This window comes from Talpa europaea (genome assembly GCF_964194135.1).
Source record: "Talpa europaea genome assembly, chromosome: 9".
NCBI lineage: Eukaryota > Metazoa > Chordata > Mammalia > Eulipotyphla > Talpidae > Talpa > Talpa europaea.
In genome coordinates, this window is record NC_140076.1 from 11,956,574 (window position 1) to 11,983,504 (window position 26,931).

Genomic DNA, 26,931 nt, shown 5'->3' on the forward strand with positions numbered 1-26,931 from the left:
AGAGCCCATGTTCTTCCCAGCAGAGGCGGGCTCGTTCTGATGTGTATTTTCCTTCTACCCCCCCGTTATCAGTTGGCCATTCAATGCCACCTGTGCAGCCACACGTTGGAAGCAACCCTGGGCCATGCCATTGGTTGTCACGCTCCCATCTGAAGTGGGAGGAGGCCATGACCTTGGACTATGGGAAACCTGACTTTCCAACCACCTGCTCTGGGAATGAGACCCAGCCCACCATGTCCTCCCCCCACTTTCTGTCCTCTATTAAAGCCCCAGACTTTGCCCGTCTTTCCTATCACCTCAAACCCCACGATGATTCGACTGCTGAGCTCTCTCCTGTTTGTGGGCCTCGGTAAGACCCCAACCTGTGTCTGTGCTGGACTGCATCAGGAGCCCCTAAAATGCCATCCACCTGGGTCTTGTGAACCCAACACCTGGTTGCATGGGAGGGTCTCAGCTTGTAACTGGGGCATGATGTTGGCAGTTCCAGCTTGGTGCTGGCAGGAGAATGGAGGGAGAGCTGTGGCTGGGCTGGCCGAAGAAAGAGGCAGGAAGACTCAGAAGGCTGTGGTGGGCATCCTTGATGGGATGGGCTCTGTGGTTAGCCTGCTGGGGCTGGCATTTCTGCTCCTCTGCTTTACACTCTGACTCCCCTCTCAGACTCTTCCTACCCTGCTCCATAGCCTGTGGTCTGGCCTTTTCCAGGTCTCTCTGCCATATTACGTTCTGCCTCTTCCAAGCAGCTTTCTTGGCTGATAATGCTAACAGATAGCATTTGTCAAGTGCTTACTATATGCTGGATATGACACTAAGGATTTTTTCTTAGGTTATCTCATGTGATACAGCAGCTCTGGGAGGTCAGTCCTATTATCATCCCCATTTTACAGATAGGGAAACTGACGTAGGGAGAAGTAAAGTAACCCATCCTCGGGGAGGGGCAGAGCTGCACTTAGAACCCAGGCCGTCTTTCTCCAGGCTCCACTCTTCGGGAAGGGGCTATCACTTCTCCGGGGCTCCTGCAGCACCAGGAACCATTCTAAGCCATCAGCCCCTTCAATCCTGCTGTGGCAGGAGGCCAAGGTCCTCCCCACCCCTGACTCCTGGGACTCTGGGGACCCCCGGCTCTCATCCGAATGCTGACTGTTCATATGTGGTTCCCCAGGATCAGAGAAGGGGGGGGAGTGACTGGCACAAGGTCACACAGCAGTTGGGGTTCTGGCTGGGACTGGCCCCTTCTTTCCTTTTGGGGACCCTCTGACTGATTGGCACCTCTACTCTCTCTTCCAGTCTCGGCCTGTGGCCGACCTAGCATCAACCCCGCAGCCCGCGTGGTCAATGGCGAGGATGCTATCCCCTACAGCTGGCCCTGGCAGGTAAGAGTGACTGTTCCTCACCACAGGCTCTGAACCCCACATTCTGATGACAACACGCCCCATTTTGACCCCACTGCTTTCTTTCCGGCATCCACTTTAGCTTCCAAAGTTCAGGAAACCCTTGGACAAGTTACTTCACCGAGAAGTTTTGCCCATTCAATTTCTGCTTCTCACGAGGCTACTTGCAAATTAAAAGGGGAATCTGGAAAGATGGCCATGCTTTACTCAAGGGATTGGTGCACTAATAGTGAAATTGCAGCCACTGTGATCAGGGAGGAAGATTTGGGGGGATTCATTTCTAGACTTCTTGAATATGTAACAAGGCTATAAGGTCTGAGAGAAATAAAGGGATGGGGGGCTTTACAGAGGTCAGTGGGGGGATGAACAGAGGAATAGACTTGCATTCACAGAGGAGCCTCTAGCCATGTGTACCTGTTTAAATTTAAATTAATTAAAATTAAATAATGTTAAAATTCAGTTGCTTAATGCTGGCTACATTTCAAATGCTCAGTAGCTACATGGGGTTAGTAGCTACCATATTGGATAGCAAAGATAAAGGACATTCCCATTATCATAGAAAATTCTATTGGATGCTATTGGGATAGAGCAGGGGTTAGCTGATTTGTGCTATTAAGGACTAGAGAGTAAGTATTTTAACCTTCATCAGCCACATGTTTTCTATTGCAATGACCTAAATCTGTCCTTGTACCATGAAAGCAGAGACAGAGGATGTAGTGACTGAGTGTGGCTTGGTTCTAAAATCTTACGTGCAAAGATCATAGGCCCAGATTCAACGCATAGGCTATGGTTTGCAAACCCTTGGTTTAAAGGGAACTTTTGGAAATCAGAATATGTAGGAAGTGAGATGAGAGACAGAGGATAATGTGAGAAGAGAGACAGAGGATATGAAGGCTGGTGCCTCAAGTCCAAGAGACCTTGAAAGAACTGATTCAGAAGAACTGGAGACCTGATAAAGCTGAGGGCCTTGGGGGCTCTCAAAAGGCAGAAGGCCTGGAGATCTCCTACAAGACAGAGAATGTTGGGGTCCCGGAGAGGTACTAGGACTGGCAGTTGAAGGGCCTTGGAAAGTCAGAATGTGATCCCAAGGGGAGAGTGACAGAGCCACTGAACAGTTGCACAGGTTGGGCACTGCTCAATCTAGGGAGTGCCATTCTTTTCTGCATGAATGATGCCCTCTAGAGTTATATAGGGCACAGCCTACACAGTCACGGTGGCACCCCTCCATGTGGGGCCCAAACCACTCAGAGTCTTCCCTCCCTGGCCATCAGGTTTCCCTGCAGTATGAGAAGAATGGAGCCTTCCACCACACTTGCGGTGGCAGCCTCATTGCCCCTAACTGGGTCATGACCGCTGGCCATTGCATCTCGTGAGTGCTTTCACTTGCCCCTGTCCCCTGCATGAGACCCTGGCCAGGGCGGTGGGTGACTGGGAGGGAGGGAGAGAGGCCAGTCAAGGCCTGATTGACTTCACCCACCCCGGCAGGAGCTCCCTCACCTACCAGGTCGTGCTGGGCGAGTACAACCGGGCTGAGGAAGAGGGCCCCGAGCAGGTGATCCCCGTCAACTCCAACGAAATCTTTGTGCACCCCCTCTGGAATCCAAACTGCGTGGCCTGCGGGTGAGTGAACTCTCAGGTCTGGGGCCCAGGAACTTCTCTGATGGTCCTTCTGTGACCCAAAGCTGATTCCCAGAGACTCCCAGGGACAGTGGGGCCTGGTCCCACACAGTAAGGCTTTGAGTCAGCAGAGCCTTTAAAGACCATCAGGGAGGGGCAGGCAGCCCCCCCAGACCACTTGGCTATTCACATCAGAAGCCAGGACTCCTCTGGCACCCCCCATTCCAACCCTAGAGTTCCTCCATTCAACAGCTATTCACCCAGTGCATCCTGGATTCACGGCACTGTGGGCAGAAGGAGGAGCAATGGGCTGAATTTGGCTCCAGCACTAAGTCGCAGTGTGGCCTGGGCAAGTCACTGCCCTTCTCTGGGGCTCAGTTTCATCCTTAGTCAAGGGTGACCCTTAGGGGGTTCCTGGGTGGTTGTGAAGGTCAAGAGGGCAACCCTTACGGAGGAGAACAGTTATGGGCCTTTTAAGCCTCTCCAGCATATGCAAATGGTCTATCTGGGTGACTCAGCACTTTTCTGATGAGAGGGCCTAAGAAGCGTGCAGAACCCTTAAACAGGGTCAGGTGCTTATCAAGGTCCTGCCCCATCCTCACAGGGCTCCAGGGTTAAGTGGAGAGAAAAATCAGACTTAGGTGCAGTGACTTGAATGACAAGCAGACACATGAAGATAGAGAGCAATGGTTCCCAAAGTGTGGTCCCCAGGCCAGCAGTGTTGGCCTTACCTGGAAGCTCATTAGAAATGGGAATCCGGGCCTCCCCTGGTGGCGCAGCGGTTGAGCGCTGGGTTGCGAGGCTGCCCGCAGCCTCTGCAGCGCCAGTTCGATCCCCGGCCACTGGCGAGGGTCCCACCAAAAAAAAAAAAAAAAAGAAAAAGAAAGAAAGAAATGGGAATCCTTGGGTGTCAGCCCAGCCTTGCTGCATCAGAATCCTGGAGTGGGACCCGGAAAACTGTGGGTTCATCGATTCTGTGGGTTCATCGACTGAAGTGTATAAAGGCCAAGGTCAGAAGAGTCTGGAGGGCTTCCTAAAGTTTCCTTGCAGTGAGAATGTGTAGGATTTGGAAGGAACAGGAGAAGCAGGGGCATCGAAGGGGAGGACTATCTGGAGCAAAGCTGGGAGGTGGGGCTTGGTCTGGAGCACCAGGCTCCCAGGTGACTCTTCCCTCCTCCCCAGCAATGACATCGCCCTTGTCAAGCTGTCACGCAGCGCCCAGCTCCGAGACACCGTCCAGCTTGCCTGCATCCCTCCTGCTGGCGACATCCTGCCCAACGAGGCTCCCTGCTACATCAGTGGCTGGGGCCGTCTCTACAGTACGTGCTGACCCTCCAGCTAGCTCAGGGACAGTGGGCAGGAAGGCAGGCTCTGGGGAGCTGGGGTGGAGGGAGCCCTTGCACTTTCTCCCATTCCTCCTCCAGTGCCACCTTCCCCCCCTAGCGTGAATGCGTGAATGCGTGCAATCAGGGTCATTATGGGGGACAATGCAGGCAGGACCCTATAACCCTATCAGGCCAGAAGAGTTGCCTGCCTCAATCCCCCACCCCCAGCCCATTCTGGAACTCCCAGCTCTGACTCCCTGACTCCAGTCTAAGCCCTGTACCCCCAGTACACCCCCTCAGTGCTCTCTGTCCTCACAGCTGGTGGGCCACTCCCTGACAAGCTGCAGCAGGCTCTGCTGCCCGTGGTGGACCATGAACACTGCTCCCAGTGGGACTGGTGGGGCAGCACTGTGAAGAACACCATGGTGTGCGCTGGCGGGGACATCCGCTCTGGCTGCAACGTGAGTTCTCACCTGCGGGGGTGGTGCAGGGGCCAGAGTTGCTCTGCAGAGAAGTATCTTGCCTGCTGGCCACATTCAGCCTCAAGAAAGGCAGGACTTGGAGGAAGTCAGCTTGGTCGAGAACCCCTGTCCTGGCCCGGGAGTCAGGACCCCACATTTAGTTCCATCTCACACAATGATGGGACCTGGGGCAAGAGGCTGTCCCTGGTCCTCAGGCCTCCCCATGGGCATAGCAAGGGATAGTGACACCATGATCTCTAAAGTCACCTTCAACTCTGTGGCCCTGAAGTTAAAATCATATATACAATTATAATTAACATGTGTGTCATTGTATTATGAGGTTGAATAATAATACTAATAATGGTAGCAGCAATGGGAACCACCATTTATTGATCGCTTCCTCTCTGCTAAGCATTGTGCTAAGACCCTATCTATCATTTCACTTAATTCTCACAAGATCCTACCCTGTAAGACAGACATTCTTCCCCATCACACAGGCACAATGAAGCTGAGAGGTCCAGTTAGATGGGGAGTTTCTGAAGTCCCCCAAATCAGAACCAACTCCTTAAAGCTCAGACATGGCTCAGTCCCCTACCGCTCTCTGATGATTCCAGGGTGACTCTGGAGGACCCCTCAACTGCCAGGCCGCAGACGGCAGCTGGCAGGTCCATGGCGTAACCAGCTTTGTCTCTGCCTGGGGCTGCAACACCCGCAAGAAGCCCACCGTGTTCACACGTGTGTCTGCTTTCAACGACTGGATCGAGGAGGTAAGCAGGCTGGCAGGCTGCGGGTGGGGGGCGCTCCAGGTGCTGACTTTTGAGAGTTGCCCGAGGGCAGATCCTGACGTTGCTACAATATCAGCAGTGACGTGGCCCTTGGATGTTCCAAGGAATTTGGGGGTGTTTTCTGCTATAGCACAGCCCCAAGAACTTTTGTGGCTTCTGGGTAGAGCTTTGAACTCTAGCTGCATGCCTCATCAGGGGATGAGTGGTCAGGGAGAAATAATATTCACATGGTAATAGCCACCCGTGATAAGCTGAACATGTGCCCAGCAGTGAGCTGAAGCCTTAGTAAATAGTTTAATGGAAAAATGCCATGAGGGGCCTCCTTGGTGGCACAGGGGTTAAAAAACACAGCGCTATCAAGCTATTGCCAGCCACTGCGGCCTGAGCTGGATCCCTGGCCAGGGAGCTACCCACAGGGCACAGCAGACCTCTCCTGTGTCGCCCGCTGCTCCACGCAGCAGTGCATTTCCATAGATCACCTGTTCTGCTCCCCTCTCTGTCTCTGGTGAATCCTCCCATTCCCCACACGTCTGGCCTAGACCCCAGTTCTTGTATGCATAAATAAATGAATCTTTAAAAAACAAACAAAAAACCACCATGAGGTAAGGACTATCACTACCCCCACTATACAGAAATGAGGAAGCTGAGGCTCTGAGAGGTCCAGTCACGCTCCCAGGGTCACAGAGTAACGAGTGACAGGGTTGGGAATTGAACATAGTTCTATCTGGCTTCAGAACCTGTGCTCCCAACTAAACTATTCTGGGGTTCCCCCCCACCTTTCTTTTTTCAGATCATGGCAAACAACTAGAACCAAGGCCTGGATGGCAGTGCCAATTCACATTCTTTGCAAAAAATAAAGATCTCTTAGAAAATCCCAACTCAAGTCTTTCTTCCTTCTCTGACTCATTTCTCCCCCTCCAGCTATTTCTGAAATTTTATATCTGATTTGTAGAGATGAGACCTGATCCAACCCTCTCATACGAAGATGAGAAAGAGGGGCGACCCAGAGAGAAGGGAGTGCTATGGGGTAACCAATCACCCCAGTTGCTTGGGACTGAGAATTTTCCTGGGACACAGGAATTTCAGTGCTAAGACCGGAGCATCCCGGGGCGTGGCTCACCTTAGTTTATCTCACCTCCCCCGATTGGCTTCTCAGTGCAGACACAAAATATGGTGGAATCTTTAGAAAAATGGACCTTGCCAGCCCCTTGGGAGGCTCAAGGGCCAGTGTTTTCTGTTTCCATTAATGGGCTGGGGAGGAGGGTTGCAGTCATTCATTCGACAAGTATTTCATTCCTGGTTCCTGAAGAGGGCTCGGGAGGATGACAATTATGGTTTCTGCCCTGAAATGGCTTCTTATTTAGATAGAAATAAGCACAGCAGAGTCACGCACTTAACATTCACAAGACACCTTCTTTATAGAAAGATCAGGGCTGGGAATGCAGAGGAGAGTAGGTCAACTTTGGGGAGCCCCTTGCTGCAGGAGGCAGCAGACACACACGCAGATGTCCACATAGTGCCGATCACAAGGTCGGAGCCCAGTGAGATGTTGTCCAAAAGACTGCAGCTGTGCCCCCAGAAGCAATATGCAAACAGCAGAATTGCTCTACTCACATTCTCCTAAATACCATGCGAGCAAGCATGCCCCAGACCAGTCATGTTCATTAAATTTTTAATATTAATTGTGTCCCATCCCTTTCAAAATTATGTTTAGTTTTGGAAAGCTTAAAAAAATAACAACGGGCCTCCCTGGTGGCATAAGGGATTAAGTGTCAGCACTATGAAGCTATTGGCAGCCACTGCAGCACATGGCACAGCAGAGCTCTTCTGTCTCACCCGCTGCTCCCTTCGGCAATGGATTTCAGTAGAACCGCCTGTTCTGTTCCCCACTCTGTCTCTGGTGAATCCTCTCACCCCTGCACCTCTGGCCTGTACCCAGTTCTTGTATGCATAAATAAATAAATATATCTTAAAATAAAAACAAAGTTCTTCATTCTTAAAAAAAAACAGCAACAACAAAAAGAACACCCATGTGTTCTGCATCCCTCCAGGATGAACAACCACCACATTTTCGCCTGCTGTTTTCTAAAATATTAACTATAGTTAAGGTGGAGGGCCCTTTGCACTCTCCCCAGAGGTCAACATTATGTCTGTGGGGCTATCCACCCAATATTACTGCTTTTCCTTTGGGGAAGATAATATGGAATAGCTCCTGCCTGCTCCCTTGATGTTGAATTTGGCCACATGGCTGCTTTGGCCAAGGGGAAGCTGTATATGACAGCGTGATTTGCTGAGCTCGCTTTCCCTCTCCCATGACAACAGGTCAGCTTGGACCTGGACAGAGGAGATGTGGAGCACAGCTTCCACTGACCCCCAGTGATGAATGTAAGCTCTTTTTAAAAGGCACTAAGATTTTGAAAGTTTGTTACAGCAGCGTGGACCTAGTCTGTCCTAACTGATTAAATGAGTTTGGCGTTTATCCTTCAATTCCATGATTGTATGTTTTTATCACATATATAAATATCCATCAACAATATATTACATTGTTTTGGATTTCTAAAAAATACATATGTGGCTTCCTGCTGCAGGATTATTCTACAACTTGCTACTTTCACCCAATATTTTGCTTTTGAAGATTATCCATGCTAATTTACATATCCCTAGTTCATTGCTGCTAGTACTACATAGAATCCATTTGCACAATTACACTGGTTATTTATTCTTTTCTCCTTATTAAAGGACATTCACATCAGAGCCAATTTTTTTTTGCGATTTCAAATAGTACTTTAATGAACATCCTTGGACATATCTCCAGGTGAACATCTGTGAGAGTGTCCCTAGGGTATTTTCCAAGAAATGGAATTGCTGAGTGGGAGTGTGGGCACATTTTCAACTTTACTAATTGCCAAATGGCTCCCCAAAGTGATTATATCAACAATACTGTTTAAAATTCCCTTTTTATTTCCTTTTTCCATCCACCATCCTCCCACAATGCATCTGCCCCACATTTGTCTTCTAAAACCACCCCTGGAATCTCAACCTTCCCCCACAAAACTCCCCTCCAGGACTTGCCCCCACTCCAGCATTTACAAAAGCCCAAAAAAGGGTCTGGCAAGGCCAGAATGAGAGATAACGAAGGAACTGAGTCAAGCAGAGCAGAGACCTCCGTCTCATGGGGTTTTGGGGGAGAAATGAGAGAATTCTGGAAGCACATGTTAATCATTTGTATTGGGTAAGACAGGCCTACTGACATGTGTAACTGTCAAGTGTTCCCGAGGCACAGTAGGGCTACAAAAGTTGAGTATCTACTTCTTCTCAATGGGTCAGGAAAGGGCCTTAAATGATTTTCCCAAAACAGTTTTAGGATAAAGAGCAGTCAAACCTGTAAAATTCTATCCTCTGGCTGGACACTGGGCCCTCAGGGGAGCTCCATCCAGCTTCAGGAGAGGCCGAGAACTGCTGTGACCCCCTTTTCACCACACCTGGACATCAAAGAGTTAGGAAATCTTGCCTAAAAGTGCCAACAATTCAGTTTTTTTTTTTTAAACAAACAAACAACATTTCCAAGTCTTAACAATTCAACCTTAGAGTCAATAATTTTTTTTTTTTTAAATGAAAGCTGCATGGTCTTTTTTTTTTTTTTAAGATTTATTTATTTATTTATACAAGCACTGGGTACAGTCAGAAGCACGGGAGGGTGAGAGAATTCACCAGAGCCAGAGCAGGGAGCAGAACAAGCAGAAGGACCGAGGTACACTGCTGAGGGGAGCAGCGGGCAGCAGGAGAGGTCTGCGCGCCATGTGGGACCCTCCTCTGGTGGCCGGGAGCAGCCGGGGATCGAACCGGCACTGCAGAGGCCGCGGGCAGCCTCGTAACCCAGAGCTCAACCGCTGTACCACCAGGGAGGCCCAATTTTAATGTTTTGAGTAATAATTAGTGTCAATGTCAACAATTTTTTTCTTTCTACATCATGAAGATCAATGTACTTTTTGAAAAAGCACAATGTTAATACTTTAATTCTCCTTTTAAAAGTATAAAATATCAGCATTGAATGCTCTTTTTAATCACACAATTTTTTAAAAGATTTATTTTTTTAAAGATTTATTTATTGATTGATTGATTGATTTATACATACATACATACAAGCACTGGGTACAGTCAGAAGCGCGGGAGGGTGAGAGAATTCACCAGAGCCAGAGCGGGGAGCAGAGCAGGCAGAAGGACTGAAGTATACTGCTGAGGGGAGCAGAGGGCGGCAGGAGAGGTCTGTGCGCCATGCGGGACCCTCCTCAGGTGGCTGGGGAGCAGCCGGGGAGCGAACCGGCGCAGCAGAGGTTGCAGGCAGCTTCACAACCCAGCGCTCAACTGCTGCATCACCGGGGAGGCCCAAAAGATTTATTTCTTTATTCATGCATACAAGAACTGGGGTGTAGACCAGAGGTCGGGGTGGTGGTGAGAGGATTCACCAGAGACAGAGTTGGGAGCACAACAGGCAGATCTATTGAAATACACTGCTGAGGGGAGCAGTGGACGAGACAGGAGAGGTCGGCTGCACCATGTGGGTTAGCCCCACAATTCCACTCTCTCTTCCTGTTTCAGAACATTGTTGGCTATATTTTAGAGATTTCCACTTTGGGAAAGATTTTTTTTAATTTTTTAAAATTTTTAAATATTTTATTTTATATAATTCTTACATCATTTTTCATTTTTGCACAATATATGCATTTTCATTTTGGTTATATTCCCCATACAATTGCACCCCCCTTATTTTGACCCTAATCCTTCCTCTCCCTGCCCCCCCCACCCCCCCCACCCCCCGCTGTAGTGTGTCTCTGGTTTATAGTTGCTTGTTGATTTTGATTTTTACTTTGTATTCATTAGTCTTTTGGGGAAAGATTTTTTTAATTACCCATAGTTTAGAAACTTCCACTTTGCGATTTTTTGGAAATTATCCACATATCTATCTTACAGCTGTTATTATTTTGTTGTGTCCTTCCACTTCCCCCTTTTTCCCCCCCATTTAGAAAATCTATCAACAGTCAGCTTCAATAGACAGGGACTGAGCACCAACTGGTACTCTGTGCCAGACACAGGGCAAAGGAAAATGACCTAAACTTGGGCAGGGCTCTCAGTAAGCTGGGAAGCTGACAGGTACAGGCCCAGTGGGAAAGAAAACTTGACCAGGGGTCTAATGGAGGACCAGAGTGATGTGACGTTTGGGAGCTGGGGTCACACTAGGATAGAACTCTCCATGGTGCTCACATCTAGATGATTGAGGCATCAGGGAATTCCAGTAAACATGAATCTGTGGATTTGTTTTGTCCCTTAACAAAAAGAGATAGTGCTAGATCAGAGTGTCAGAAATGTTGTTGCTTGAGATTATGCCAGTGAGAACAGAACGTCCCCCTCTTGTCTAGTGAGTTGGAACCAAATTTGACACAGAGAAGCTGTCGGGATTACCAATCCAGATGCAGGGTGTCAGATAAGGGGTTTGAGGCACAATCGTTTGTATTTATCTTAACTTGGTAGTGTCCAAGGAAATAGGACTATGAGTTCATTTATCAGCACAATCCAGATGTTAACCTCTGGCCACCCAGCCAGGTTTGCTTTGAGTCTATCAACACTGCTTCATTTCAGTTTCACCTAAATTCCACCCTGCCCCTAAATCCTATGATATGCCTGTTCCTTCCTTTGTTATGCTGAGATACTCTGGGTGTAGTTCCCCTTGCTGCATCAAGTTAATAACCTAACTTTGTTAAACTACACCTGTGTCCCTGGGAGTCTCTATCAGATTGGCTTTATCATAAAATTCCAGTCTTCTCTTTTCGTTCATTCGCTCATTGATTCCTTCAAGAAATGTTCATTCAGCTACACTCAGTTTTAGGTCCTGGAGACAAGGTGGTGACAGGACAGTTGGCCTTGGGAACCCTGTTTCTAGTGGATGAGACAGAAACTAAACAGGTCATTACAAAATAGGTAACAGTCTATGAAGGGGCTGGGTGCATGTCTTTAGAGGGGAGGCAGCAAAGACTGCTCTGACGGACAGAACCAGGCTTTGAGCTGTAATCTGGACAGATCTCAGGAAAAAGCACTAAAAGCAGACATCAGCAGCAGTGGTGCACACAAGCTTGCCTGTTAATGTTTGCAAAGTAACTAAAAGATCAGTGCACCTGGAGCAGAAAGAGGAGGGTTAGGATATGAACTGAGGTAGGGCAAAGTACAAAGTTCAAATGTTATCCTGAATGACACAATCCTAGGTAGAGACACAGTGCGTGTACTTTTCAAATGCATTTATAAACCTATACAATTGGAGTTGCTCTGGGATCCAAAGTACCCTTCCCCCATACCTCACAGTATGAGAGGAAACCAAGAATTGGGAGTGAAAAGACAACTGCAGAGCCTCCCTGGTGGCACAGGGGTTAAAATCTCGGAGCTAGCAAGCTATAAGCAGCCACTGCACCATGAGTTCTATCCTTGACCTGGGAGCTGACCCACATGTGCAGCAGACTTCTGTCTCACCTGCTGCTCCCCTCAGCAGTGTATTTCAGTCAACCCGCCTGCTCTGCTCCCCACTCTGTCTCTGAATCCTCTCACTCCCCTACACCTCTGACCTACACTCCAGTTCTTATATGCATAAATAAGTCTTTAAAAAAAAAAAAAAGACAACTGGAAGTCCTTATCTAGTCCCTCTGTTTCTACAGATGGGGAAGCCAAGGCTGAGAAAAGGTGAAATATGACAACTCCTTTACAGGAGTTGGTGAGGTAAAGGCCCACCATCACTGGGGATGTAGGTGGGTGGCGGGTCATACAGAGGCGCTCTGGCTCCTTCACCACCAGCGGGTGTAACTAATCATCCAGAAGTTTACTTGTCAGCAGTGAGAGTTCAGACAAAGGGCACATTTTCCCTTCCCCAGGGACACTGATTCTGCAAGAATAACCCAGCAAAGGGGTTTTAGGGTGCCTTTTAATTCCCTAGCTATTCCATTTGGATAGGCCATTTGGAAAGAGTGGGAAGAGCCATCCGACCACCTCTTCCTAACAATCAGCTACCTTCTCCTTAGGGTTAAGAGCGAGGTGGGAGGGATGCCTTGGAAGCATCTCTGCACGCCTCTTCAGACTGTGCTATTTAACCTCTGTGCCCAGACTAAGAAGAAACCTAGACTCAAAGTGTAACAGGGTGGTCCCCAGGAAAGGGGGAGGTTCCAGGTTCCTGGAGCTGAGCAGGGAGAGAAGAAGCTGCAGAGGAAAACTGAGGAAGGAAGCAGGATGGAGAGCCAGGAGACCTGGAGGAGGCACGTGGAGCAGAGACACGTGAGAAGAAACTGCGCTTGCCTTTTGGTGGTGGACTGGTTGACACAGATGAGGGTGAGACACCCGAGGCGAGGTGACAATGGCGGTTTTTATCTTGATTTTGCTCTTCCCTCCAGACTTGTCTGGTTGTTTCTGACCCTTTTCTGTGGGTTCCCACTGGAAGATGCTTTAGACTTGAGGCAGGCTTTGGGGCCTTGCTCTGGGCCAATCCCATTGGGATGGACGTTTACCCAGGAGGGGACGGGTCACTCTGGGTGCTTGATTTAGAAACTATATTCTTTGCCTTTTCTGTATTGTTTCCTAATTGCATTAAAGTTCCTTCCCATGAAAGTCTCATATGTTTTGTGTTGCTGCAGCAGATGTCAGAACCTATCTAGAGCAGGCCGGTTGGGGGGGTCTGGGGTGCCCCCTCCCTGCCGTGTAACAAAAGCAGCTCAGTGTGACTGTAAACTGCAGTTCCTCCGCACGGGAAGGTCGCGGGAGAGGCACCCGGGCTAGGCTTTAACTTCCTCCACACACGGAGCCTCCCCTGGGCAGACTGCCACGCTCCCACAGGCTCACTTCTACCCGGGTACACCGAGGCACGGCTACTTATTGGCGGTGACGCTGCTCATCTGGAGCGATTCCAACGGGCCCCACCCAGCCCGGCCTGCGGGCAGCAGCCAGCCGAGCTTCGGTTCCAGCTGCTCCCCCTGGGCGGCGCGGAGGCGCGAGGGCGTCAGCTCAGGGCGGGGCGCTGACCCGCCTCCAGCCTCCTGGACGCTCTCAGTTCCCGCTTCATCCGCTTCCATTTCGCAACTGGCCAAAGACAAAAAGAACTTTCCCGAAGCGGAAAGGCCGCCGGGCTGCCCCCACGGCCCCCCACGGCAGGAAGGACGCAGAGTCCCGAAACGGTTAAATCACAGGCGGCCGCGCAGCGCCCGGGCCTAGCGCGACGGCCTCTCGCCTGCCCCCCCTCGCCCCCCTCGCCCCCCCTCGCCCCCCCTCTCTTCCCCTCGCTTCCCCTCCACTTCCCGCTTCCGGGCGGGGCGCGGCTTCCGCTTCCGGCGGCGGCTCCGAGCGCCGCGCCGGCCTGGTTTTCCTCTCACGGAGGCGCGCGGGGGTCCGGGTCTCCGCGCGGGCGGCCCCCACGCCGAGGCGGCGCCCGCGCAGGTGAACGCCCCCCCCCCGCCCCCGCTGGGTCTGTGGGGAGCCGGGAGGCTCCGCCCGGGGGGCCTGCGGGCAGCAGCTCGCGTGGGGAGCCCGGCCCTCAAGCCCTAGGCGGGCATTTTCCGGCCCGACGGCCTCTGAGCCGCGCCCAGGGCGTGGGAGGAGTCGGGCTCAGCTCCCCTCCCGGACGCCGAGGACTCTGTGCTGGGCTGAGTGGTCCCGCCGCCACCAGCCCTGTGACCTTGGGCAAGTCCCTGTCTGAGCCTCAGTTTGCTTGCCAGTGAATGGAGGTGACTGACTGCCCTGCTGGGGGCCGGGGAGGTTGGGGTGAGGGGTAGCGGCTGCTGCGGAATGCCTGGCCCGGAAGATTCCACAGATACAGCGGTGGCTGTGCACAGTCTAGACGGCGGGGCAGCAGAGCCGCAGCAAGGGCTGCACCGCAGTGGCCGAGAGGACCACGTAGAGGAAATGTAAAGTGCTCAACACAGTGTCATCTAGGAAATAAGTGCTCAGTCAAGTGGAGTTATTAACTGGTGCCGGTGAGCGTTGTCTGGCAGGTGGTCCTGTGAAAATGAGTGGCTAGGATTTATAAGCTGGGTGCTGCACCGGCCAGCTCCTTGCAGGGACAGCCTTGAGAGCCAGCCTGCTGACAGTCCACCATTGTTGAGACCTGAGATTGTAAAGACCTCCTGAGCTGGGCGCTAAAAGGATAAAAGGGTGTTTTCCTAAGTAGGTTAGGGGTTTTCCACTCAGAAAGGTTTGGGGCAGGAGGGGAAAGCCTGAAAAGATTTCTCAAGAACCTCTTGAGTTGTAGTGAAAGTACTGCGTGTGTAGACAGAAAACAATGCAGAGGACCTCCCTGATGGTGCAGAGTTTAAAGTCTCAGCGCCATCAAGCTGTCAACAGTCACTGTGGCCTGAGTTAGATCCCCGGCCAGGGAGGTAACCCACATGGCCCAGCAGACCTCTCCTGTCTCCCCTGCTGCTCCTCTTAGCAGTGTATTTCAGTAGATCCTCCTGTTCTGCTCCCCACTCTGTCTCTGGGGAATCCTTTCACCCCCCCACACTTCTGGCCTGCACCCCAAATCTTGTATGCAGAAATAAAGATACATCTTTTTAAAAAGAAAACAATACAGAAAGAAAATGTTTTCTTCTACTGCTCCTGCCTCTCAAAAGGAAATACAAAGTATTTTTCTTTGATAACCTTTCAGGCATTTGTGACCAGACCAGGTCATATAACTTATGCGTATGTATTATCAATTTCCTCATGGGATCCTACTGCACTGATTGCCCTGCTCCTTGGTCATATGGCGATATGGGTAATTGTACTCACAGGCCAATTTCATTCTTTACAACGCTGCACAGTGGTTCACTGAGTGGCTGATAAGACTTTGTTTAATAATCATGTCCCTGTTAGTGCTCATTTAGGTTGTTCCCAAGATTTTGCTTTTCCACAATGCTTCAACCAATCTTTCCTTGACTAAATATTTCCTTTTTATCTGAAGTCCTCCTGAGTTTGGGGAATATTTTGCTGTTGACCTTCTTGGCACCCTCGGTTATTAACTTGCTTGTGGGGATGAGCACACACTGTTGATCGAATCAAAACACAAACACGAGAAGAATCAGTGTACTCCAAGAATACCCGATCTAAAGTCAGTTGTAGACTCCTAGAAAATGGGTTGAGGAATCTTTAGAGAAATGGTGACAAGGAACTGAGAAGTCAGTGCTGGCAACTGGTCAGGTTGGTTGGCGATTGTTGGCCTCTGTCAGTTGTTACCCTGGAAACAGATTTGAGAGACTCTCTGGGGTGGGAGGGATTTTAAATGTCAGCACTTCTGCTCTATAGACTAGGGAGAGATTAATTAGTTCTTGGGGGAGGGGAGTTAATGAGAATCTTGAGCAGTGACTATCATAAGGGTTGCACCCTTTGGACATTCCCTAATGTGAAAATGAAAGTCTTTTAAAAAAATAAACTAATATGGGATGTGATTTTCCTATAAATAACCCCTCTTGTGGACTGGAGCCCTAACCCAAATGTAGCAAAGCCTTTTTTTTCCCCTGGCATTTTACAGGTATTGGCTTGTAACCCCCATCCTCCTGTTGCAGCTGGTTTGCTAATCCTGGAGCTGTGAAGCAGCCAAGGAGTTGGAAGTCTACGGCGCATCTAAGAAGCTTTAATCCTAACATAGAAACTTTTTCTTTTTTAGGTTTAGGCTCTGCCCTGATGGTATGGTACCTATGGTACCTCCTATGGTACCTTTTAATACTTACTGTGCTTTCATCATCATGAAAGAGATGGAAGGGAGGAGAAAAGCTGGCAGAGTAGATGTAAACGAACAGGCTTTTTCTTCTCTATTTTAGCAAATGGACAAAATGGTTGGAGGAAACAAATAACCATACTTTAATAGCTCCCTGCCACATGTCATGTGCATGTATAATTTTTTGTTTTAATGTAAAATACATGGAGGAAAGAAATTCTAGCTAGCAAAGCCAGCATTCTTCATTCTTTGCAGTTGGAGAATCTGCATTTTTCATTATGGTAAGCCATTGATAGATTTTCTCAGTTGTGGCAATTGACCCAAGAAGAGGAAAACAAAAAAAGAATTTCTAGTGGTTTTATTAAATGCTATTAAGTTTGGAAAGCTGATGGAACATGGCTTTGGAGCAGATCCATGAAAATCAAGGTGGTTTTAGCAGCTTTTGTGGTCTCTTTTTGCTGACTCTGACTATTCTCTTCCTAGGAGTCTGAGACATCCTTTTCAGAGGCACACAATGGAGACTGACCGGTACCCAGAGGCACAAGGAGATAGAGAAGTCCAGGATGATCAGATAAGGTCACCACCAAATGAGATGGTGGCTGAAGAGCCAGAAGTTGTCCTAATAGCGGCTTCCCAGGTCCAGGTTCCACCAGAGAACCTGGATGATGACTCTGTTGAAGACCTTGACACCATTCCACAAAGGAATCCTCCCAACCCTGTGGCCTCCAGGCAAAGATTCAGGAAGTTCCACTATGAGGACTCAGCGGGGCCAAGGGATGTGCTGCGACATCTCCAGGAGCTTGCTGGACAGTGGCTGAGACCTGACAACCACACAAAGGAACAGATCGTGGAAATGCTAGTGCAGGAGCAATTCCAGGCTGTTATCCCCGAGGAGCTCAGAGATCGGGTACAGAGATATCAGCCTGGGATCAGAATCACTGGCTAAGTCTTGCTGCCTGCTGCTTGCTCAGCCTACGTGTGAGAAGTAGCCAGAGGTCTCTGGAGCAAGATCCAACTGCAGCCAGGGGAAGTCTGAACCCTGGTTTTCTTTGAGCTTTCCTTTAGTTAGTCTGAACCTTGGTTTTCTTTGAGCTTTCCTTTAGGGGAAGTCTGAACCTTGGTTTTCTTTGAGTTTTCCTTTAGTTAGTTATTATAAGAATCAATCAAAACCTATTTCTGGACCTCTCTTTGATGAGGCAGCTCTATTTTTTGGGACCATGAATTCCAGAAGGAATTTTTGTGCTGTCTTGTTAGGATAGTCAGCTTACTGCTTGTGCCTGCTCTGCTGAAATGCCTCCCTTTTTGCACTTTCTGTCATGCTTTAATATATTGTTTTTATGTATCCAAAGCGGTTATTGCTTTAACTTTCCAAATTCTTAATTTTCACAGGGGTACCATGATTAGAAGCTTCTGTAATTCCACCGGGGCCAAGGTGGAATTGAAATATTATGTCCTTGAAATATTAAAGTTTGGTCCTTAATAAAAATGTCCTGTGGCGATTTACTAGTTGAGCACTTAAGTAGTCAGCATTTGAGAAAGGTGAGATAATTATCAATAATAGATGTGAGCTACAGATAAGAACTATCACTATGGCATTTGCTGAACAGGGAAAGAAATACTAACAGGCCTGGCCTATGTTTTCAAAGTCAGAATTTAAATTGGAGAAAACAGGGTCATAAGAGGTAAGTCACTCAGCTGATTTGCACTCTCCATTTCCGTCACCTTTGCTACATCTCATCTTCCTGGGAGAGAACTCCCTCTGAAGACATCTGACAGTGCTGTCTTTTCCTGGCTCTCTGTGTGGACACTAGCCCTTTGGCCAACAGCAGAGGCAGGGCAGTAGCTGTGGTCATGACAGGCCGAGTAAACAGCAGCTGTTTCCCCAGCATGACCCAGGTCAGAGGAACCTTCTGCCTCTTGGCCTGCGTCTTTGCATTTGTAGATCTGCTCCAGTAACAAACTTGGTGCCAATCTGGAAACTAATCTTTTCGGATAGGGACTGGTTAACTTCACTATGGAACTCAAGTTTATGTTGCTGATACTTGTTTAGTATTTCCTGTGCCTTCAGGTCTGTTCTAGGGGCTAGAATACAAATATAAAATGCAGTGTTAAAAAAATGTATAGTTTTTGGGCCTCCCTGGTGATGCAAAGGGTTAAAACGCAACCTATGAAGCTATAAGCAGCCACTGCAGCACGAGTTCAATACCTGGCCAGGGAGCTACCCATGTGGCGCAGCAGACCTTTCCTGACTTGCCCGCTGCTCCCCTCAGCAGTGTTTTTCAGTCAGTCTGCCTGTTCTGTTCCCCACTCTGTCTCTGGTGAATCCTCTCAGCTCCCGCACCTCTAGCCTGTACCCCAGTTCTTGTATGCATAAATAAACAAATCTTTAAAAAAAATAATAAAATGATTAAAACTAGTCTCCGTTTTTATATCTCATTTTGAGAGAGCGTTAAGAAAATATATTTCCTATTTTAAAAAATACATTAAAAGCAGAGAGGAAATAGCCAAGTTGAGGAAGTGATATTTTAAGTAAACATTAGCGTGCATGGGAATGCAGAGGCATATAGTATTGGGGGGATAGTGAATATACAGATGAGTGAACTATGCCTTTTATTGGCTAGGGTAAGATTTTCTGTTCTTAACTTTTTAAAGATTTATTTTATTTATGCGTACATAAATAAAATAGGCCAGAGGTGTGAGGGAAGGCTGCAGAAAGCTTCATAGTGCTGTGCTTAACCCCTTGCGTCACCAGGGAAGCCCCACCTTAGGGATTTTATGGCAAAACAGCTGAGGTTTCCTGAAATGTCTAAACCACAGATTTTTCTCAACCTTGACACTTGGGACAGAATTCTTTTTTTGTGGGTGGCTTACCTGTGCATTGTAGGATAATCAGCAGCCTCTATGCTAGGTGCCAGTAGCATCCCTACTAACGCATGTGACAAGCAAAAGTGTCTCCAGTCTTTGCCAAAAGTAATTTCAAAAGTAAATTTGCCCAAGGTTTAGTAGGCTAGTTCACAGGCCACAGATTGATAAGAGTCCTGCTTTCAAGGCCTCCCTGGTGGTGCAAGGGGTTAAGCACTGCACTATGAAGCAATCCGCAGCCTCTGCAGCACGAGTTCGATCCCCGGCTGGCCAGGGAGCAACCCATGGCTGGGAGCTACCCACATTGTATAGCAGACCTCTCGTGTCTCACCCGCTGCTCCCCTCAGCAGTGTATTTCATTCACTCTGCCTGTTCTTTTCCCCACTCTGTGTCTGGTGAATCCTCTAATCCCCCGCATCTCTGGCCTGTAGCCCACCTCTTGTATGCATAAATAAATAAATCTTTAAAAAAAAATAAAAGTCCTGCTTTCAGGCTTGATGTTGAGAATGCCCTAGGGAAAATGGTACAAATTGGGCTTTCACCTATGACGTGCTCTACGATCAGATTAGGTTAATTGATGTTTTATTTAATCCGTGAGTTCACCTATTCACGTAAAGAGACTTATTTTACAAATGAGAAAACAGACCCAACAGTTAAATAACATAGCAAGTAAGGACCTCCCTGGTGGTGCAAGGGGTTAAGCACAGCACTGTGAAGCTATTCTGCAGCCTCTGCAGCACTAGTTTGACTTCCTGTCAAACAGGGAGCTACCCACATGGCACAGCAGACCTCCCCTGTCTCGCCCACTGCTCCCCTCAGCAGTGTATTTCAGTCAGTCTGCCAGTTCTGTTCCCCATTCTGTCTCTGGTGAATCCTCTCATTCCCTGCATCTCTGTCCTGCACCCCAGTTCTGGTATACATAAATAAATAAATCCTAAAAAAAAAAAAACCATAGCAAGTAAGTGGTAGAACTAGAATCTGAGCCTTGAATTTCTGCTGCTTCATCTTAGACTTTTTCCATAATCTCTGGAAGTGTTAATTTATCAAGTATCTACAATTGAAAGCAACATTGCTTAGATTCATTTAATAGAGAAAAAGTGAAAAAACATACTTTCTAGGTAGCTCTTATTAGCACTTTTTAAGGTAAAAGAAATATTTGCATGTAGATAGAAAAATCCAACAGTACAGAGGGGTATAAAAGAAAAATTTATGTATCTGCCCAGAAAATAAGAATTACACATCTGCAAGCAATACACACCTTGTGAATACACACCTATCTCTTGTGATACTTTTGCAAAAATATGCCTGTGTGTGTTTGTTCTCCAGAGGTCTTTTTTTCCCACACCTATCATGCCATGAATTCATAAGGAAGGGGTTCCCAGCAGCCCAGGCTCTTTCCCACTGGTTCTCACTGCTGCGCTCGGTGCAGAGTCCAAGTACCTTTTGGTTTCCTTTTTCCTCATCATTTACTTTCACATGTTCAGGAAGCTGTCTCAGCTCTTAGAGTGCTTAATATGCTCAATAGGAACATTAATTCCCTTGGCAAGGATCTTACCCTGTTTACTGCAGTGCCAGCTGCATGCTGGGTAATATAGACATTTCCAGTTTTGCCATGGTTACGTATGTGGGACATCCTTTGTGAACAGAGCCCATCGCCTTGGTGCCTACAATATCACCTTTCTTGTAGATTTGTGTGTATGTGGCCCAGAGAACTGCTCCATGTTTTCTAAAAGGCCTTGAGAACACAGCCTGGTGCCTCTCCTTTTTCCCTTTGTGTTGGTTGTTTTGGCATCTTTCTGGAAGTTGGTGATTTTGAATAAAAGTCTAAAAGAATTTTTAAAATTTATTTTATTTATGCATACAAAAACTGGGGTGCAGGTCAGAGATGCAGGGGGTCAGAGGATTCACCAGAGACAGAGTGGGGAGCAGAACAGGCCGATCTACTGAAATACACTGCTGAGGGGAGCAGTGGGCAAGACAGGAGAGGTCTGCTGCGCCATGTGGGTTAAATCCCTGACCGGGGATTGAACTCATGTTGCAGTGGCTGGTGATAGCTTGATAGTGCTGAGACTTAATTCCTTGCACTACCAGGGAGCCCCCAAAAGGCTTTAATTTTTTTTTCTTGAACAGTAAAAAATGCAAAGGTAGAAGATTTAGATGTAGAGTTAAGCCTCCAAAGCAGAACTGAGATTTAGAGAGGTAAGTGACACCAGGGCTCACCTTTTTCTGAAGCAGAACAGGTACGCTTCCCAGCATCCTGTGTGCTAGTTCTTTCCCATGTGACTACCAATATCTGTCAATGTGATCTCCTGAATCAATCTAATGAGTATTGTGGTTTTTTAAAAAAGATTTATTTAATTTTGCATTCAAGAGCTGGGTGTAGGCCAGAGGTGCAGGGTGGTAAAAGGATTCACCAGAGACAGAGTGGGGAACAGAACAGGCAGATTGACTGAAATACACTGCTGAGGCGAGTCAGAAGAGGTCTGCTGCGCCATGTGGGTGGCTCCCTGACTGGGGATCAAACTTGTGCTGCAGTGACTGCCGATAGCTTCATATTGCTAAGGCTTAACCCCTTGTGCCACCAGGGAGGCTCTCCTGAATAAGTCTAGACCCCATTTTAAAGAACCCTAAACATTTTCTTTAAGTGGTGGGGGGGGGAGGGCCATGTGAAAGAGCTGTAGTGAACTCTTTCTACAATGTCTCATGTTTACGATTTTCTGGTTGTGAATATTTCAACTCCAAGTTCCACAAAGAATAATTTCATCTCATTATTGAAAAATGCTCCAAATGACTGCTGGTAAAAACCAGCATTGGGACCACGAGGTAATAAGAGACTCCTAGCAACTGGCTAGGGCCATAGAAAAAAATATATCATCTGTTGGGCAGCTATTGCTTGAACACTGAGTGGGTACCAGGTCCTGGCTGCTGGAGAGAAGGCCACCTCCGGACAATGTGGAGGCCCTGAGGAGTCTGGCATGTTGGTGACTGGAGAATTTAAGCATAACTGACCTCAGGAGTATCACGTGTGATCACTTTTCTCAGGCAGCTCACTACAACGCGCTTGACAATGACTTTACTATTTTGCTAAACATTTTCTTTCCACCCACTGCCGTGCATGTATTGGACATTTTCCCTTGGCCTGGAATGCCCCCACCCTCCCCCAATCTTTGCCAGCCTACTCCTATTCATGCTTCACCATGCTGATAAGCATGGTCACCTCCACATAGCCTTTGATTCCTGCCTTGAGTTGGCGTCCAAAGCCCTCCTTGTGAGCTCTGATAACTCTTTGGCTTTAGTTCTCGCTCAGTCCCTGTTCATTCAGGAAATATATATTATGTCCCCAAAATGTGATGTCTTGTTCTAAGTACCACACCATAGTGCAGCTTCTAGCTTGTGTCCCCAGCAGATTGTGAGGTCCATGAAGAGGGAATCTCTATGTTCTTGGCCTCCAACCCAGGGGTAGCCCATGGTTGACCGGGAAGGGGCAGTGTAGTTTTTGTAGAAGACGTGTTTACTCCCTGATTTAAGGAGTAAATAACTAGAGATCAACGTTACGCTGGGGGCAGAGCAGGGGGTGAGATTATTAATTCTCATTCAAAGGCTGGAGATGGGAGTAAAAATACAACCCCATCCCCAATCCCCACCACCACCACCACCACACCCCCTGCCCCCCCCCCCCAAAAATGAGAGGCTCTCACTCAGTCTTCACTTGGGTGGCTGCCTTCCTTCTCCCTGCTCCTGACCTTGCAATCAGGTGAGGTTAACTGCCCCTTGGTTGTCTCTGCTTGAAAGCCCAAGGACCCTTTGGGTGCTTAGCAACAACCTGACTGCTCAGAAAGGCGATTTGGACGCTGGGTGTGTCTCCTGGGCAGGAAGCCACCGACACCACCGGGGCCTCCCCTTCACTTCCTCTGAGCCAAAACTCCGCCTCCAATTGGGGCCACCACTTAGTGTTTTGGAGCCCTGTTTTAGGAGCACAAAGGGGCAGTTTCCAGCACTTCCGGGGTGTGCTTCAGTCCACACACCTGTCTTGTTCTTATTTCCTGCTAGGATCCCCCAGCACCACCACTAAATGCTATTGTATGTGAATTTGCTTGTTTAGGGGAAGATTCAGTTTGTGGTTTTTTCCCTCAGCTGACCTTTGGTCTCTTTTCTTTCGAGGCCCTCTCTCCAGCAGTACCATCTTCTCATTTCCATCCTTAACTTCTGTCCATAGAATCTCATTCTTTCCATCCCACTCCTCTGTCTTTTTCACAGCCGCTATACCTCGTAACCAAGTCTTGCAAAAAATTTGGTATTTCTCAAAAAAGCACGTGTTTTGTTTTTTAGGTTACTACCACTGCTGTTGTGATCTTTAGCGGTTTTGTTTTTTAAAATTTAATCATGACATGTATCCTGAAAGTGCTCACATCATACTTGTTGGACAATTTTCTCAGATTAACATGCAGTATTAACAGCACCTCAGATGCCTCCCTCCTGCCCTTTTCTAGTCATTAAACTCCTGAAAGTTAACTGCTATTTGGATTTCTATTGCCCTGGAATACAGAGGCCTGTCTCTGAGACAAATGGAATCAGCAGTGTATCTATGCCCTTGTGTGTCTGGCTTCCTGTATTCAACACGGTGTCTGTGAGTTTCATCTATTCCTAAGTATCCTGCCTTTCCATGCCCATGTACCTGGACAAGCCTGTTCTTTCTGCCAGGCCAGCATGCCCCACCCTGGCCTGGCCAGTCTGTGCAAGTCCTCTAGACTCACATCAAACCTCTTCCTTTGGGAAACTTTCCCTCATTAACTCTGGGGTTGAATCCTAGCTCCTTCACTCACCAGCTATGTGATGCTGGGTAAGAGTTACTAACCTCAAGTCTCTTCTTTATTAAAGATCCTTTTTTTAAAAATATGTCAGCGTTCTTGTGAATTTTAAGTGAAATATACATATTAAATAGAAAGATGTCTGGAGCTTGGAGCATAGGAAATAAATATAAGTGTTAGATATAACTATTGTGAATACTCTTGCTTTTCTTAATTCCTTAGACCTTTGTACATACCCTTGTCCCAGCAGTTATTTTAATTTTTGTTTGTTATGCTATAAGGCCTTAATTCCTTGAGTAGGGGTTATATCTTCGCTCATTGTATTTCTTCAATAGATATTTATTCAATATACACTATATTCTAGTACTGAGGGTAACTAGATGCTATATTCTAGTACTACAGTGGTGAAAGTGTTATAGAGCAGCCCCGATATTAAACGGGTTCCTGGCTGTGGGTCCTCACCCGCGCGCTTTAAAGAGACTTATGAATACTCTACTACAGACACACACAAAAGGGTTAATAAAAGGTTTATTTACAAGAGAAAAAGAAAATAAGGAAAAGGTACAACTCAGGGAGAAAATAGGGAAATAAAGTCTTTAATGCGTCCTACCCGATCCGACGACCTGGAAACCCAAAGTCACTCTCAGAGCTGACCGGACGCTGCAAGCTGGCCGAGAGCCTAAAATGGAGAGCCCCCCAAAGCCCATGTGTCTGCCTTTTGTATCCACCTGGCTGCTTAACCCCACCCTCAGGTCCCAGCCACCTTCCCTTTGGTGGTGATGGGATTTGGAGTTCCCAGTGTCTTTGGCTTTGACCTGGGGTGGGGGTGGAGTCCACAAAGCCTATATGGAATTTGCTTTGGGACATCCTTTTCCCCCTAACAATTCCCCCCTTTCACTTGTTGCCACCATTTCCATGGTGATGAAGATCGAATATATGGAGGTTGGGATGCAGTCTCAGATGAACATTTTGCCAGTGTCTTTGGCTTTGACCTGGGGTGGGGGTGGAGTCCACAAAGCCTATATGGAATTTGCTTTGGGACATCCTTTTCCCCCTAACAATAGAAGTGCTTGAACTTACTTTTTAGTGGGAGGAGACAGAATAAGAAAAGTAAAGGGTGAGAATTTTCAAGAGTGATAAGCTCTCTAAAGGAAATTAAACTGTGATGTGACAGTGAGTTTGTGGGTGCTGGATGGAAAGGAAGACTTCTTGAAGAGGTGATATGTGAGCAAAGACCTGCAGGGTGAAGAGAGGCAGGCATGTGTAGAGTAGGAGTAAGAACAGCAAGTACAAAGGCGCTGAGGTACATACAGTTAGGTCTGAGGAACAATAAAGAAAGCAGCATGGTTGGAGCCCAGTGGATGAGTGCACAGATCCAGAGGGGGTGAGAAATATGGACAAAAGCCAGGAGAAGTCATTTTTTTTTTGAAAAGCACTCAGAGCATTTAATGAACCTTCCTCCAAGTGGCTTCAAGCTACCAGGACACAGGCCCCTCCCACACCCTTAATCTTCTCCTCAGCTCTTCTACTGAAGAATTTGGCCTTGAGGATCACAGGCTGCTTTGGAAGCATTCCCTTCCCCAGAACTTTGTAGTAGCCCGCTCGCACCACATCAATGATGGGAGCAGCTCTGGTCTTATTTTTGGCAGCATTTACCTGAGTCTGCTCAGTGACCAAGGTCCACATTTTATCATGGTTGACAGTTGGGCAGAAGCTCTGATTCCTCTTTAAGTGGTAGTGGGGGCATGACTGGACACTGAGCAGGTTTCCTGATCCAGCAGACGGGGTAAAGGAAGAGTCAGAGTCCTCAGTGGTTTTGCAGGTTTTTATTGAGATTGCCAGGTACACGGCAGGCAGGGGCGCTGGGGGACCTATAGGCTGGCAGGCCTCCCAGCCCCCAGCAGGTCTTCACTCTGGGCTCTTGGGCCTTCTCTCACATTCTCTCTGCTCTTCCTATGGCTCTGCTTCTCTCTTGGCTTCTGCTGGCGTCCCCGTGACGCTGCTCTCAAAAGTCCAGTCTCAGCCCAGGTGAATCCCCTCTACCTATGCCCACACCCTATTCCAGGCATGCATTCAGGACCGCAAGGATCCATCATCTATCCTGATAGCGGGAGGGCAGAAAAGCCTGACATTTTTCCTTACCCTACAGTGGTAATGCCTCATACCAACTTTCCCAAAGTAACCTGGGTGATATTTGTCAAAGTTGATCCTGTGATGACGCAGGCCACCAGCATTACCTCGGCCTCCAGGGTGCTTCTAGTGCTTTCTGATACGGCCGTGGCAGTGGCTCATGGCTCACATGGCCCTGAAGTTTCTGGGTCTTCCTCAGTCTGGATGGCCTGTTGGCGGCGCAGACGAAAGAGCCCAGGATAAGTCATTTAAGGGATTAAGTAGAGAGCACATTTTTGTCTCTGAGGTGCCTAGCACATAACAGCTACTCATTGACATTTGAATATTGATTATAACAGGGCTTGCCATTTGGCCCACGAGAATGTTCTTAGATCATTTCAAGTTCAAGTTTCATTGTTGTGCTAAGTATACATGGTAGGGTTCCTCCTTCATGGGGATGGAGTTGTTCAGTTACTTCTAGACTTTTCTCTCCTCTACCTAGTCTCATTCATCCTTCTTCAATGACCCAGATTATCTCCACCAGATATGTAAGAGAGATGGAGGCAAGCCTGGGCCAGTTAGAGAAGAGTCAAGTAGGAAACAGGTTTGGTTAGTTTCTCTCCTTTCACTTGTCTCCAAGAAGGATCCAGGTACTTGGAGAAGTGTCACGCTGTGGCACAAAGTGTGGAGGGGGACTGAGCAGCAGAAGGGGCTGTGTGTGTGTGTTTGGGGGGGTCCCTCAATCAGAGATGGTGGAATAAATATAACTGCAGTAGTCATCACCCCTTATGGTGGGGCAGGGCCAGACCCGGAGAACATATGAAGTCCTAGCAGCTGAATGGGGCTTCTAGCTTCTCTT

At 48.0% G+C, this 26,931-nt stretch overlaps 1 protein-coding gene and 1 pseudogene across 2 annotated transcripts; one reads left to right on the forward strand and one right to left on the reverse strand.

The window, feature by feature from the left end:
* Window positions 1–309: 309 nt before the first annotated feature.
* On the forward strand, window positions 310–7,946 carry LOC311177863 (proproteinase E-like; the record flags this gene model as incomplete). The annotated part of the gene is made up of 8 exons (XM_084244101.1): window positions 310–349; window positions 1,285–1,370; window positions 2,660–2,757; window positions 2,874–3,008; window positions 4,188–4,324; window positions 4,649–4,791; window positions 5,406–5,597; window positions 7,899–7,946. The coding sequence occupies 8 exons, from the start codon at window positions 310–312 to the stop codon at window positions 7,944–7,946; spliced, it is 879 nt and encodes a 292-aa protein (XP_084100227.1).
* A 17,487-nt stretch (window positions 7,947–25,433) lies between these two features.
* LOC311177864 (large ribosomal subunit protein uL15-like) lies at window positions 25,434–26,337 on the reverse strand (annotated as a pseudogene). The gene is made up of 2 exons: window positions 26,106–26,337; window positions 25,434–25,688 (listed from the first exon to the last, which is right to left on the reverse strand). The product of its transcript is annotated as a large ribosomal subunit protein uL15-like (transcript).
* Window positions 26,338–26,931: the final 594 nt, after the last annotated feature.